This window comes from Hemiscyllium ocellatum, chromosome 39, assembly GCF_020745735.1.
Source record: "Hemiscyllium ocellatum isolate sHemOce1 chromosome 39, sHemOce1.pat.X.cur, whole genome shotgun sequence".
NCBI lineage: Eukaryota > Metazoa > Chordata > Chondrichthyes > Orectolobiformes > Hemiscylliidae > Hemiscyllium > Hemiscyllium ocellatum.
The window spans coordinates 36197669-36213634 of NC_083439.1; the positions used below are offsets into that span (position 1 = coordinate 36197669).

General features: G+C 41.3%; 2 protein-coding genes across 4 annotated transcripts in view; both read right to left on the reverse strand.

Annotated features, from left to right (window-relative positions):
- LOC132834271 (cell migration-inducing and hyaluronan-binding protein-like) overlaps positions 1-15966 on the reverse strand; it is a 238697-nt gene that overhangs the window by 206587 nt on the left and 16144 nt on the right. The gene's annotated exons all lie outside the window — the stretch shown is intronic.
- Positions 1-15966, reverse strand: part of LOC132834270 (inactive cell surface hyaluronidase CEMIP2-like) — a 184724-nt gene that overhangs the window by 70022 nt on the left and 98736 nt on the right. For both annotated transcript variants that reach the window (XM_060852976.1, XM_060852975.1), the window contains exons 9-13: positions 13023-13232; positions 10928-11133; positions 8962-9031; positions 4564-4692; positions 1714-1799 (exon numbers count right to left, since the gene is read on the reverse strand). In XM_060852976.1, coding sequence (XP_060708959.1) covers positions 1714-1799; positions 4564-4692; positions 8962-9031; positions 10928-11133; positions 13023-13232 — 701 coding nt within the window. The remainder of the gene's footprint in view (positions 1-1713; positions 1800-4563; positions 4693-8961; positions 9032-10927; positions 11134-13022; positions 13233-15966) is intronic.

The window sequence follows — 15966 nt, forward strand, 5'->3', positions numbered from 1 at the left end:
CTGGTTCACTGATATCTTTTAGGGAATGAAATTGCCATCCTTACTTGGTCTGGCTTATATGTGATTCCAGACCCACAACAATGTGGTTGACTCTTAACTGCCCTCCTGGCAATTAGGAATGGGCAATAAATGTTGGACTAGTCAACAACACCCTCATCCCATGAATGAAAAAAAAGTAAACCAATAAATCAAATTCAAATATCCAAACTCAAAAATAAATGGTATTCTTATGGTTCTGATATAACTCAATAATTCTGCTCTCACACAGTGATTAGATTAGATTCCCTACAGTATGGAAACAGGCCCTTCAGCCCAACCAGTCCACACTGATCCTCTGAAGAGTAACCCAACCAGATCCATTTCCCTCTGACTAATGCACCTAACACTATGGGCAATTTACCCCATCTGCACATCTTTGGACTGTGGGAGGAAACCGGAGTACCCAGAGAAAACCCACACAGACACGGGGAGAATGTGCAAACTCCACATAGACAGTCACCCGAGGCTGGAATCGAACCTGCGACCCTGGTGCTGAGAGGCAACAGTACTAACTGCCGGGCCACCGTGCCATCTTCTTGTGTTATAATAAGAAAATTGTGCAATAGCCATGCCATTTAAACTAAAGGGATCAAAATCACGTTATAGCCAAATAAATGTAAGGAACATTTCTCTTATACAAATAATGTCTAAGTTCTTCAATCACATTAAAGCCAATTCGTGTTGAAGAAACATGCATTATAGCAGAACTGACTGTATATAAATCACAAACCTTACTTTGCATCAATCAAGTTGATCATGCACATGTTTCCTAAATAAATCCATTTTGGTTCTTCTCTATTAGTTGATTTCTGTTTCCAGTATTTGGTAATATTCCCCCTGGGGCTACGTCCTAAAAGCTTGTCATGTCTGGCCTAGATTTCTCTTTGAACATTCTGCTTTATTGAATAAGTGTGCAACAGTTCAGTCAGTTGGCAACATCCCGTCAGGAGAAGTGCAAAGTTGTAATGAGCACCTCAACAATATCCTCCCTCACCTTGCTTAGAACCTCCAGCGTCGCACCTAACCGGGTCAACTTATCTACTCACAGCCTTCGTGGTACCTCACTTTTATCTCTGTTTTTCCTTTTGTGAGTATTATGGCAACCTCCCCATTTATTATAGATCCAGCAAGATTGTAGTCCCTTATAAATTCTGATGCAAAGCAAACATTTGTTGCTAGAAATAAGACATCTGTCCCCCCAACAGATCAGCATTTTATTCCTAACCTGTTCCACTGCTCTTCTGAAATCCTCTCAATAATCATGTTCCCACAGAAGACTTGGATTCTCCCTTATAATACCACATTGTCTATTTGCCACTTACAGTAGCTTTTTCACTTCTCCTCTGTACTTCTTGTATTCAGACTGACCCTATTTCATTAACAGGCTGATCTTTGATATATATGTCCCCTTTCTCTACTTCACTCTATGCTCAAACTCTTACATCATCCAGACAGCTCTGGCTTTGGTTGTTCTTCTTTCCTTGTGGGAAAGTATCTCAATTACCTTCAAACCATCTTCTCTTTAAGGAGGACCCACTTCCACTGAGTTAAACCAGTAAAATTGATGCAAGTGGCTCAAATAGAACAAAAGGTTGTGGAATCTAACACGTAAATGAGTTTAATCCAAAAATAAGTAGGTTGGTTTGAATGTCCTAAAATAATACGTTGTTATACCTTGCAAAGTCGACTGTAAGAACCTCCCTGGGATCTTCAGCATTGGACTCTGTTGTCTTCACTCCACTGCCAATAAAAAGTCCAGCCTAGGGCAGAAAAGAAAGTCAAACTGAACCAAATCGAGAAGGTTTGCTCAAAACATTACAAAAATGCAATTCTCCATCATCAATACCAGAACCTGACTACAAATTACACAAAACAACAATGCCAGGTGGAATAAAGGATTCTGGATTTTAGCTCCATTCTTTGGGGTTTTGGATTTTTATTGAAACAGGCAGGAAATGCTACAATGAGTGAAGAAAGTTCTTCCACACTCCAACTCCACAGTTCTTTCTCATCCCTCAGATCCAGTTAAGTTGTTTTCATCTTTATTTTAACATGATTATGATTCTTTCATTCTCAATTACTTCTTTGCAATTCTCCTCTCCTTGAGGCGAAAACCTTTCTTTCTGCAAGTGTTTGTTCCTTATCCATTTTTCACAAGTTCTGAGCAACAATTTGCTGTTTCTTGGTTCTTATTTGCTTTTTGACTTCTAAATGTTGTTAAACATCAATTCACAATGTTAGTTTTCCTGTTCAATGTGGAGGTCTGGAATGGGCAATTCAAACAGTGAGTTTTAACAGAGACAAAGATGTGATTAAAAGATGGTAGATCAATTAAAAAGCGTCAAACATTGCTTCACCTTTAACTCAACTCAGGGTACTCTGCCTCTGTTAAAAGTAACACACAAGCATCAAATGAGAAGTGAAGACGGTAGCTTTGTTGAGATCATTAATGAGGAAGTTGTGCAAAAGTGTTCCTTGATTCCACTGATAAATCAAAAAGCATTTTATTTCAGTTGAAAGATTTTATGAAGGAACTTAGTGAGTGGGGAACTTTGAAGCACCAATCCAGCAATAATAGAAGTGAATATTATACAAGAGTTTTAGCAAAATGCACAGAGCACTGGTAATTGATGGATGCACTGCAGTCAATTAGTCAGATGTGGGGAGGAGGAACACAGAAGCTTGAGAGGTACGCAATACAGAACGTTCCCATAGCATAAAGCAAGTCATTTTCACCAGGGAACATTTCCAACACAGAGTGCTGAATATTGTCAGTAATACAGAGATACAGAGGATGAGTAGCCGCTGATGAGGAACCCAGTGATGTAGATGCAGTTGGGGAGGAAATCGCTGGAGATGGCTGAGGGAAAGGGTATGTCGATGGAGTCAATGGATCCATGGCCAATGACAGGTCTGAAGGTCAGAAAGGTCAGGTGTACAGCTCTAACTCATTTTGCAGAGGGCCCCTCTGAGGGGTCTTATCTGCTTCACCCTGTCTCATTGGTGAAATGTGAGGCATCTTCATTCTAAGGACCTTCTGTCTTTGCTCCTGAGCGATGCCTGTTTGCGTGGTGGTGCTTACTTGTACTCCAAAGCTGTGGAGTTTTTCATTGGGCTAGCAACAACGTCACTCCAGTGTGTACTCCATACCCACATGGGATATGAGATATGGGACTTGGCTTACAAAAATAAACAAACAATCAACAGGAGATTCCATCCTAAGCAGCCAATCCTATGGTTCGATTTCTTCTTTCAGTCTATCCTCTGTTTATATTTTTAGCCATGCACACTGATTGTAGAGGGTAATTTAAAGGTATAATATGAATAAATTCAGCAGCTTTTTGTAATACATGATGCTTTTTGAATGGTAGTTTTGGCAGTGCAAGAAGGATTTGATTATTCAATATTCTTCTGTTTGTTCATTGCAATCACTATAATTGCTTCAATTAAAAGGTTTGAATAGCTAAGAGGTCAAATGGATTCTAAGCAAACTAGCAAATTATTGAGAGTTTGTACTTAAGAGGAAAAGAATTTTTGTGGTTGCACTTGGACTAAATTAAGAGAAAGCTTGTCCAGGCTGCAGATAATTCTGGGAAATGCTGGAATTACGAAGTATATTTCAGAGATCCATACTGTACAAACTTTTGTAACTCATGTACTCAGTCACCGATAGAATAATAGAATTCCTATAGTGTGGAAGCAGGCCATTCAACCCATCAAATCCACACCAACTCTTCAAACAGCATCCCACCAAAGCTCACCCCCTACCCTATAATCCTGCATTTCCCATGGCTAAATCAACCTAACCTGCACATCACTGGACACTATGGACAATTTAGCATGGCCAACCCACCCTAACCTGTACACCTTTGGACTGTGGGAGGAAACCCACACAGATACAGGGAGAATGTGCAAACTCCACAAGACAGTTGCCCGAGTATGGAATCAAACACGGGTCCCTGGCATCATGAGGCAACTGTGCTCACCACTGAGTCACTATGCCACCCCATATCTGGTCTCTGCATTTGTATGTAGCACAATGTAAATCCACAGCTTTTTACAAACTACATAAGCATATGCTACTTTCTTTAAAACAACAAATAATATAGACAGCATTAAATAAAAGTCATGATTGGCAGCATAGTGGCTCAATGGTTACCACTATTGCCTCTCAGCACCAGGGACCCAGGTTCAATTCTACCCACCGTCAATGTGGAGTTTGCACATTAACCCCGTGTCTGCATGTGTTTCCGCCAGGTGTTCTAGTTTTCTCCCACAATCCAAATATGTGCAAGTTAGCTGGATTGGCCATGCTAAATTACCCATGCTAAATTACCCATCGGGTGCAGGGATGTGTGGGTTAGGTATGTTAGCCATGGGAAATACAAGGTTACAGGGATAGGATGGGGGTTGGGTCTGGGTGGAAAACTTTTCAGAAGGTCTCTGTGGACTTGTTGAGCTGAATGGCCCGTTTCCACACTATAGGTACTCTATTCTATGTTTTGTGGTGGAACTTTTACACACCTTGAAATTGGAATGCACCCTGTTGTTATAAAATACCCCAAGTGGGGTAAATTCAGACTGACCCTCTGGGTATTGACCAACTGATTGTCCAGTAGGAGCTCGATGGAAGATAAACCAAATCCCCACATCCTAGGAAGAAACAAGAAACATTAAAGTTTGTTCAAACAATCTACCAGGGTATTGGTCACAGAGGATCTGAACTCTGCACCAGTGTTTCAACATGAAGCCATTGAGCTGACTTCTCTCTTTAATGGTATAGATAGATAAATAGATAGACAGAGAGAGAGAGAGAATGAGAATGAGAGTGTGCGTGTGTGTGTGTGTTTGGGGGGGTGGGGAGGGGTGGGGGGGGGTGTGTACGAAGTAGTTGAAGTAGATTCTGAGGTGAATTTCTGCTGAGTGGCAGTCAAGAGAGGCTAAGACAACAGTCTTTCTTCCCTCAACGACAATCATTGAGTTGCTGCTAATCGATTCGCTTTTAGGGTCATTTTTCTGATGTCATTCTATAAATGACATGAATTTTCACTTTCACAGCATGCCATAATCAGACTCTTTCTAGATTAGGCTTTTTCTGACTGGATGCTCATTTGCCATTTTAGACAGATTTTTTTGTGGTTGACCAGCAGTGGCTTTGAATCAAAGTCCTCTAACCCTGACAGTCATTAGCTCATGTCTGCCTGATGATGGGATTCTAGAGCTGTTCTAATTTTATAAAATGTGTGTTTAATTACAGATAAATTATTCCTCTCCCTTTCAAAACAAAATATTCACTTCAACACTTTAAGGACATTTTCACAGTTGGCTGGTAAATGGACTGAAAGGTACATTCAACCCTTTGACTTTTATGTGTGATCACCATTCAAATTGATGACATTATAACAAGTTGCCCACCATCTCAACATGTGTCCCCATGCCAACATTTCTATCTCAGGCCTGCTGCAAAGTTCCAGCCAACTGGAAAAAAACACACCTCATGTATTTTGGTAAAACAAACAATGACAGAACTTTTACAATTAACACATGGGTCCTAGTGTTGTAAAACAGAAAGACCTTAGGGGTGAGGTACATAATTCTTTGAAGTTTGCATCACAGGTAGTTAAAAAGGTGTTTAGCATGCTTGCCTTCATTGCTTAGATCTTGCAGAGTAACAGTTGGGACATCATGTTGAGGTCATACAGGGTTTGAGCTATAGGGGTAGGTGAGTAGACTGGGGATGTTTTTCCTGGAGCGTCAGAGATTGAGGAATGATCTTATAGAGGCTTATAAAGTCATGAGGGGCATGGATAAGATAAGGTCTTTTCTCTGGATTGAGGGAGTCCAGAACTAGAGGGCATAGGTTTGGGATGAAAGGGGAAATATATGAGGCAGAGAGTGGTGTGTGTATGGAATGAGCTGCCAGAGGAAGTGGTGGAGGCTGGTACAATTACAACATCTAAAAGACATCCGATATATGATTTGAAAGGGTTTAGAAGAACATGAGCCAAGTACTTGTAAATGGACTAGATTAGGTTGGGATATCTGGCACAGTGGCTCAGTGGTTAGCACTGCCACCTCACAGCACCAGGGTCCTGGGTTTGATTCCCACCTGTCTATGTGGAGTTTGCACATTCTCCCCATGTCTGTGTGGGTTTCCTCCAGGTGCTCCGGTTTCCTCCCACAGTCCAAAGATGTACAGGTCAGGTGAATTGGCCATGCTAAGTTGCCCATAGTGTTAGGTGTGTTAGTCAGGAGTAAACATAGGGTACGGGAATGTGTTTGGGTGAGTTTCTCTTCGGAGGGGCGGTATGGACTTGTGGGGCTGAAGGGCCTGTTTCCACACTGTAGAGAGTCTAATCTAATCTGGTCCAACTCGCCCATGCCGTCCAAAGAGTCTGTTTTCATGTTGTACATCTCTCTAAATCTATGACATTGGTGAGGCTTCTTCTGGAGTACTGTGTACAGTCCAAGGTCACCCTGCTACAGGAAGGATATTATTAAATTGGAGAGGGTTCAGAAGAGCTTTACCAGGCTGTAGCCAGGAATGGAGGGTTTGAGTTATAAAAATAAGCTGGATAGGTTGGAACTTCTGTCAATGGAGCATGCGAGATTGAGGGGTGACCTTATAGAGGTTTATAAAATCACAAGTGGTATGGATATGGTGAATGGTGAAGATCGTTTCCCCAAAAGTGGCAGAGTCAAAACCAGGGGGCATACTTTAAGACGAGAGGTGACGGTGTTAAAAAAGAGGGGCAATCTTTTGATTACATAGAATAGTTCACATGAGGAATGAGCTGCCAGAGGAAGTAGTGGATGCAGGTACAATTACAACATTTCAAAGACATTTGGATAAGTACACAAATAGGAAAGGTTGGAGGGATGTAAATACAGGCAAGTGGGGCTGATTTAGTTTGGGAACATGGTCGGCATGATCTAATTGGATGAAGGGTCTGTTTCCACGTTGTGTGACTATGACTCATCTCCCACTTGGGTACCTTACAGCCTTCAGGACTCAGCATTGAGTTGAACAATTTGAGAGCACAAACACCTCCTTCCACATCTAGTACTCATCCCTACACCCCAGGTGCTGTCATGTTACAAGTTATTTCAGATACAGCTAGCCCCTTTTCAAATGACTATTTTTGCTTGTTTCCTGGCTTATTCTCAACAAACGTTTTGTCTGTCCAATTATTTTTCTGTCTCTGGGCTCTGTCTCCACCAACCTGCTCCCTCCGTTTCCTCCCAAACCCTCTTCAACACTATAAATATCACATTTTCCTAGCTAAAGAGGTGTCATACAGACATAGAGTCATAGAGATGTACAGCATGGAAACAGACCCTTCGGTTCAACCCGTCAATGCTGGACTTGAAACGTTAACTCTGTTTTCTCTCCACAGATGCTGCTGGACATGCTGAGTTTCTCAAGCAATTTCTGCATTTGTTCCCAGGTTCTCTCTTCTATCATCCATTCTACAATGGACTGAAGATCCACTCTGTTGTGGTGAGAATATTTATCTTTTCTGTTTACAATTTCAGAGAGATGAAAAGTGGAACTCAGAATAGATCTCATCAGAAATAGACTACCATCGCCAGACAGTCATCATCATTGGCGTCAGATCCTCTGCATGTTGTGTGCACAAGTGACCAATGGGATGGGGAAAAATTTTAAACAATGTCAGGTACCTTTAGGAATTTTCAGTGATTTAGCCTATTGGAATTTCTGAATTTTCTGACCCAACAAAAAACAAAAGACAAAAGAAAATCGAATCTAGTCTGAGCTGACAAAGAGAGCCATATTTAGAAAGTTGGCCTCTCTTAAATTTGGGATGGACAAGTTTGAGAAATATTTCAATTTAAAGAATTAATTTAGCTGGTTTGTTGTGATTTTGCATGTTGCAAGGAATTTGCTAAAATTTACTACAGATATAATTAGATTATTTAGTAAACTAGTGTACAATAGAACAATACAGCACATGAACACGCCCTTTAGTCCACCATGTCTGTGACAACCATGATGCTATTCTAACGTAATCCTATCTGCCTGCACATGGTCCATATCCCTCTATTCCATGTCTGTTCATTCAAGTCTGTCCATGTCTGTAAACATTGTTAACATACCTGGTTCTACCACTGCCCTTGGCAGCATGTTCCAGGTTTCTGCCACCCACTTGTGTAAAAAAACATGCTTCACGCATCTCATTTTCAACTTTCCCCTCTATGCCCTCTCGTATTCAACATTTTCCAGCCTGGGAATAAAACTCCAACTATCCATCTTGTTCATGCCCCTCAATTTGATATACTTCTGTCAGGTCACCCCTCAGCCTCCAATGCTCTTGCAAAAACAATCTAAGTTTGTCCAACCTCTCCTTGTAGTTAATTGCCTCAATTTGAGTGTATCTTCTGGAAACATCCTTTGCACCCTCCCCAAAGCATCCACATCCTTTCTAAAGTGAGGCAACCAAAACTGCACACCATACTCCAAATATCACCTAACTAAACTCTTACATAGCTGCATTACAACTGGCCAATGTTCTGAATGATGAAGGCAAGCACATGTACCCCTTCTTTACCATTTGTGTTGCCACTTGCAGGGAGCTATGGACTTGGAGCCCAAGATCCTTCTGTACATCAATGCTCCTAATGGTCTTACTATTTAATGTACATGTTTGATGTTTGGGATCTTTTGACAAAAATTATTAGTCTGTCAGAGATTTGCAAATATACATGTGATAGACTACACCCAAGTCATGGTATCATGACCAGCTGCCAGGTCAGAAAATTAAACCCTTTATTTTAAGGGTCATGGGGTCCATGTATAGGCAAGACCAAATAAAGAGGAGAGGAACACATTTAAAGCTCAAACCCAGATTTCAAGTTCGACATTTAAAAAGTGTTTGCAAACATCAATTAAGTGGGTATTACCTGAGCCCCAGCTGCTGCATTGTTGATAAGGTGGTTGTTTGGATTGGAAATCCAGAATGTCGTGACAGCCCTGAAAGATTAATATTCCAGTTTAGCCGGATGAACAGCAATGGAATAAAACTGGTTTCTTCTGAACAGGAGAGTTGGAGCAATAAAACTAATCAGTGAGTTATGCACTTGAATGAGTAAGGGAGGCAAGGTTTGAACAGACCCAAATTCCCTCCTCAGTGCAATGCATTTAATTGATTGGTTAACTTTGATATACACATGAAGCACTTAGACAGGTGGGAAACATAATAAGGTGCTATTTAAACACCATGGTTTTGTTTTATCGTTGGGATACAATACCAGGTATTCTAAACCTCGTCTTACTAACTTAGTTCCAGGGATATCCACTGTATTGAATATTTAACAAATTCAGCAAAAGGCAACCAAACTGAAGATCACATTTGATCCATTATTAATATTTTATTTCAAAAATATATTTTATTCATAAAAATATATTTATATCCAAAAAGAGACAGTGAAATAGTTCAGTACATATGAAGGAACAAACAAACATTAGAGTTTGACTCTGTCCAACAAAAAAAAAACCAAAGGCATTTCTGACTGGTGTAAGGTCATATTTACATGTATTTAAGGCACCAGCAGGGTGCAATTATTGAACAGACTCCCATTTTTATTAACATATTAGCATGTTTTAAATAATAAGAGACAACCATCTGCAATGAAATTTGAGAAATAGTTTAACTGCCACAACTGCCACATGGTGGATTAGTGATGCTGGAAAAGCACAGCAGTTCAGGCAGCATCCGAGGAGCAGTAAAATCGAAGTTTCGGGCAAAGGCCCTTCATCAGGACTGCCACATGGGCAACACGGTGGGTCCGTGGTTAGCACTGCTGGCTCAAAGCATCAGGGACCTGAGTTCAATTCCCGCCTCGGGTGACTGACTGTATGGAGTTTGCACATTCTCCCCGTGTCTGCGTGGGTTTCCTCCCACCATCCAAAGATGTGTAGGCCAGGTGAATTGGCGTGTTAAATCACCTGCAGTGTTTGATGCATTAGTCAGCAGTAAATATAGGAGAGGGTGGGTTATCCTACAGAGGGTCAGTGAGGACTTGTTGTGCTAAAATAGCCTGTTTTCACACAGTAAGGAATCTAATCTACTTTCTCTCTTGTTATTGTGGTGACGTTAATTTCAGTCTTGTGTATGTACACTGTAGGTTCAAGCATCACACTTGGATAAACAGAGGTTAGTCATCAAACCCCTAAGTTGAAAGTTAAACCTACACCTTTCCCACTTATTCCGGTTCCATTGAAACATCCAGTCCTTAACTAGTTCGTGTGAAGTCCTACACAATGGATTGGATGTAGAAATTTAAAATAATCTCTAACCCAAATCCAACCAACATCAAACCTACCCACTTCTGGCTTTAACGGAGCTGTGTCAAGAAACCAGGAAGAGGATTGCTCACAAATATTTTCATGAAGCTGTCTTTCCAACTTTTATCACCACTTTGAATGTAACCCAGGTCAAACACGTTTCCTGGGCCTGGAGAAACTGGGTGGAGAAAAGGAATCAAAGCTTGCTGTGTGGAAATGGTAACTGTTTGTCCTCACTGAGACCTGCTCAGTGTTAGCTGTTTCTTAAGATGCATCAGTTACGTTCACATTACCAATCAGGTTTCCCTGATTGTAGCTTTTGGTCTGCTCTCCCTGACTGACAGGAATAGGTTGAAACATTAATCCCCATAATTAAAGAATAGAAATGTATGCTGTGAGTTTGTCATTTTCCTATGGTCCTAGGCTGTTTATGAGATTTGCCGACATTTTGTACTCAGGCATAACCCAGTCAGACTGATAGGAAGCATAAGCAAGGCTTGACATTGGGTCAGTGGTCTCATTTTCAGATCCAACCTCTAAGCTTACATCCACAGAGGACAGCCCAGCTTGGATTTAACTTACATGCAGTCAGCGCTTGGCACAGGAATGTAATTTCCATAAATGTGATCACGGATTGTAACGCACATGATCTCATTGCGGTCTGAAGGGAGAATAGTGCCTGGCTTAGTAAGGAGGCCCAGGTTGTGATACAGTATGTTTCTCTGTTCCACTCCATCCTCCAGAAAGAAACAGTGGCCCAATGTGTCGTAACCTATCGTGTGTTTTACCTGCAGGTAGAGATGATTAGACTGTTCATACCACTATAATTAGGTCAGAGTCCAGTTATGCAGATGCTAAATATATTAAGTTGGAATAAAAAGCTGGTCTAATGGAAACCACTGTGAATGGTCATAAAAATTCATCTGCTTGACTAATATCCTTACCTTACCTGGACCGACCCATGAGACTCCAGACCCACAGCAATGACTTTTAACACAGTCTTTGCAATTAGGGATGGCCAATAAATGTTAGCCTAGGCAGCAATGCCCCATCCCATTAATGAGTAAAAGAAAACTACCCTGTTTAAAAAGGGAGATGTGAATGTAGCTCATTCTGTTCACCTTAGACTAGCCTCCCTAAAGGTAGAGGCATTGACTAAAGAGAGTGGGGGAAATCCCTGCTCTCGCACGTAAACATTAAGTTACAAGTTGTCTGGCTCCCCATTGCAGAAAGCCAGGTTTGACACCATTCTGAACTCCAGACGTACATTGTGCACTGTCAAACCTATGAAGTGTAAGGAGCAAAATGGTTTGATTTGAACAGTAGGACAAAACAGTGTTAGCAAAACCAGTGCTCCCTACAAATACATTTCCCATTGAAATCAATGTAAAGGAAACACTGGGTTGTAAAATGTCGGAGTCGAGAACTTGAGGAGAAAAATCCATCCTTAATTATAAGGTTGCAATAGAAAGGAAAATAAAGAGAGATTAACATGGCTGTTTCCAGGTATACAGAATTGTAGTGATGTGGAAAGATCAGGGGGGTGGGATTGTTTCTTCTAGAAATTGCCTGGATGGGTACAGCTACAAGATAATTCAATATCAAATAGGGCAAAGCAGCCCATTTGATTGGCACCCCAATGAGTTTTCACTAATTTGACAAAATAAATTCAATGAAAGTCTGAATTTGACAAAATGTACCTTGCCATTTTAGCCTTGAGACTTTACAGGAGAAAATAATTTATCTGTCAAGCTCTTTATAAAGAAAAAAATTCAACACAAAGTAATTGATATCGTGACCATGAAATAGCACACTGACCATGGAAAATATTGTAATCATCAAGATCACATTGTCCAATTATTTGATACATCATTATTGATTAAACTTGAACAGTTACACAATATCTGGTGATTCTGTGTAGTTTGTGGGACAACATAGAGCAGAAAAAGTTCAAACATCAATCAGAGAGTTTCATTATAAATTAGACACAGCTCATTAAGTATAGAAAGTTAAACAATTTAAACAAACCCTGTAAAAATCAATGTTAAGGATTGGAGCAAATGGAGGATGACTGGGAGAAGGAAAAGAAAGGATTTGCCTTTATTTAAAACTCTGTTTATTTAATGCCTACATGGGACAAAATAAATATTTCTATTCGTACTTTCATTGGATGTGGGCAATACTGACAAGACCAGCCTTTGTTGTCTATCCTTAAATCCCCTTGAACTGACAGTCTTCCTCAGCCATTGCAAAGGGCAATTAAGAGTCAACCATGTTGCTGTGGTTTTGGAACTACATGTAGGCCAGACCAGGTAAACATAGCAGATTAAATATGGCAGTGAACCAGATAGGTTTGATAACGATCAAAGAGGATTTCACAATCACTATCGCCAGTACCAGCTTTCAATTAATTAACTGAATTTAAATTCCACCACTGCAGTGGGATTCAAATCAGTATTTCCAGAACAGGGTTCTGGATTACCAGCTCTCTCTGCCTCCCTCACTGCATCTCAACAAAGGATTCATTTGATGTACAGTTTTTGCTAGCAGCCTGGATGAGCAGGCATGAGCAGAGATGCTGAATGTCATTGCACTGTACTCTGACCTGAAGTGCTCATGTAGATTCAGTCTGTAAAAGCTTGTAAAGAAAACAGATTCAACATTCAGTCTGACTTACCAACAGGCCATTTGTTCCATGTATAGCAACACATCTGGAGAAACAGTGATGAATGGCTACATTGTCCACGTAGGTTGGTGGATTGTACCCACCCTTCTGGTCCACATCTCCAGCCAGGTGAAAGTGGACTGGATAACTCCCGAGAATCTGCTGGCCCATGTTCGTCAGCTCCACACCAGACAAGTGAACTGAGGCAAAGTTTTGTAGGATCTACTGAGGCAATATCAAAGACTTAATTCAGGGTTCCATATATCGTATCAGAGAAACAAATCATTAAGAATTCACATTAAGATGTTCTACAAGATGTAGATGTGCAAGACTTGACCTACTCTTGGGAAATAAGTCAGGGCGGGTGATTGACTGTCAGTGGGGGAGCACTTTGGGGCCAAGGACCATAATTCTATTAGATTTAAAATAGTGGTGGAAAAAGATAGACCAGATCTAACAGTTGAAGTTCTAAATTGGAGGAAGGCCAATTTTGACAGTATTATGCAAGAACTTTCAAAAACAGACTGGGGACAGGTAAAGGGACGGCTGGAAAATGGGAAGCCCTCAGCAATGAGAAAATGAGTATATTCCTGTTGGGGTGAAAGGAAAGGCTGGTAGATATAGGGAATGCCGGATGACTAAAGATATTGAGGATTTGCATAAGATAAAAGAAGGAAGCATATGTCAAGTATAGACAGGATAGATCGAGTGATTCCTTAGACAGTATAAAGACAGTAGGAGTATACTTAAGAGGGAAATCAGGAGGGCAAAAAGGGACATGAGATAGCTTTGGCAAAAAGAGTTAAGGAGATTCCAAAGGGTTTTTACAAATACATTAAGGACAAAAGGGTAACTCGGGAGAGAATAGGGCCCCTCAAAGATCAGCAAGACGGCCTTTGTGTAGAGCTGTAGGAGATGGGGGAGATAATAAATGAGTATTTTGCATCAATGTACACTGTGGAAAAGGACATGAAAGATATAGAATGTAGGGAAATAGATGGTGACATCTTGAAAAATGTCCGTATTACAGAGGAGGAAGTGCTCGATGTCTTGAAAGGCATATATCTGAAGAAATCCCCAGAACCTGATCAGGTGTACAATAGAACTCAGTGGGAAGCTAGGGAGATGATTGTTGGGCCACTTACTGAGATATTTGTATCATCGACAGGCACAGGTGAGGGGTTGAAGACTGGAGGTTGGCTAACATGGTGCCACTGTTTAAGATGGGTGGTAAGGACAAGTCAGGGAACTATAGACCAGTGAGCCTGACGTTGATGGTGGGCAAGCTGCTGGAGGGAATCCTGAGGGGCAGGATGTACATATATTTGGAAAGGCAAGGACTGATTAGGGATAGTCAACATGGCTTTGTGCATGAGAAATCATGTCTCACAAACTTGATTGAGTTTTCTGAAGTAACAAAGAGGACTGATGAGGGCAGAGCAGTGGATGTGATCTACATGGACTTCAGTAAGGCATTTGACAAGGTTCCCCATGAGAGACTGGTTAGCAAGGTTAGATCTCGTGGAATACAGGGAGAACCAGCCAGTCGGATGTAGAACTGGCTCAAAGGTAGAAGACCAAAGGTGGTGGCAGAGGTTTGTTTTTCAGACTGGAGGCCTGTGACCAGTGGAGTGCCACAAGGATCGGTGCTGGGTCCACTACTTTTTTGTCATTTATATAAATGATTTGGATGGGAGCATAAGAGGTACAGTTAGTAAGTTTGCAGATGACACCAAAATTGGAGGTATAGTAGGCAGGGAAGGTTACTCGGATTACAACAGGATCTTGACCAGATGGGCCAATGGGCCGAGAAGTGACAGATGGAGTTTAATTTAGATAAATACGAGGTGCTGCATTTTGGAAAAGCAAATCTTAGCAGGACTTATACACTTAATGGTAAGGTCCTAGGGAGTGTTGCTGAACAAAGAGTGCAGGTTCATAGCTCCTTGAAAGTAGAGTCACAGGTAGATAGGATAGTGAAGAAGACATTGGTATGCTTTCCTTTATTGGTCAGAGTATTGAGTACAGGAGTTGGGAGGTCATGTTGCAGCTGTACAGGACATTGGTTAGGCCACTTTTGGAATATTGCGTGCAATTCTGGTCTCCTTCCTATCGGAAGGATGTTGTGAAACTTGAAAGGGTTCCGAAAAGATTTACAAGGATGATGCCAGGGTTGGAGGATTTGAGCTACAGGGAGAAGCTGAATAGGCTGGAGCTGTTTTCCCTGGAGCATCGGAGGCTGAGGGATGATGTTAAAGAGGTTTGTAAAATCATGAGGGGCATGGATAGGATAAATAGGCAAAATCTTTTCCCCGGGATTGGGGAGTCCAGAACTAGAGGGCATTGGTTTAGGGTGAGAGGGGAAAGATATAAAAGAGACCTACAGGGCAACTTTTTCATGCAGAGGTATGTGTATGTGTGTGGAATGAGCTGCCAGAGGAAATGGTGGAGGCTGGTACAATTGCAACATTTAAGGGGCATTTGGAGGGGTATATGAATCAGAAGGGTTTGGAGGGATATGGGCCGGGTGCTGGCAGGTGGGACTAGATTGGGTTGGGATATATGGCCAACATGGACGGGTTGGACTGAACCATCTGTTTCCATGCTGTACATCTCTATGACTCTAAGATGTTTCAAGATTCATTTGTTCATGCAGTTTCAAAACACTGCTGTATGGGGCTTAGAGTGGAAACATTCCAGGAATGAGGATTTCTGCCTAACCTCCAATAAAGCAAGGATACTATGATCCATCTTTCTAGGTTTGAAGTTAATCACCCATGCATTGTAGCTAGGAGGAGCCACCTCATACCCAGCCTCAGCAAGACACAGTAACCTACAATGATAAGCCAGTGGAGAGAATAAATTAATCAGCTCCACTTTTGGTCAGCTTTTAAGAGATTTAAAAATAATCTATGTCTCTAAGGCTGGAATTGGCTACAGTACATTTGAGTTTCCA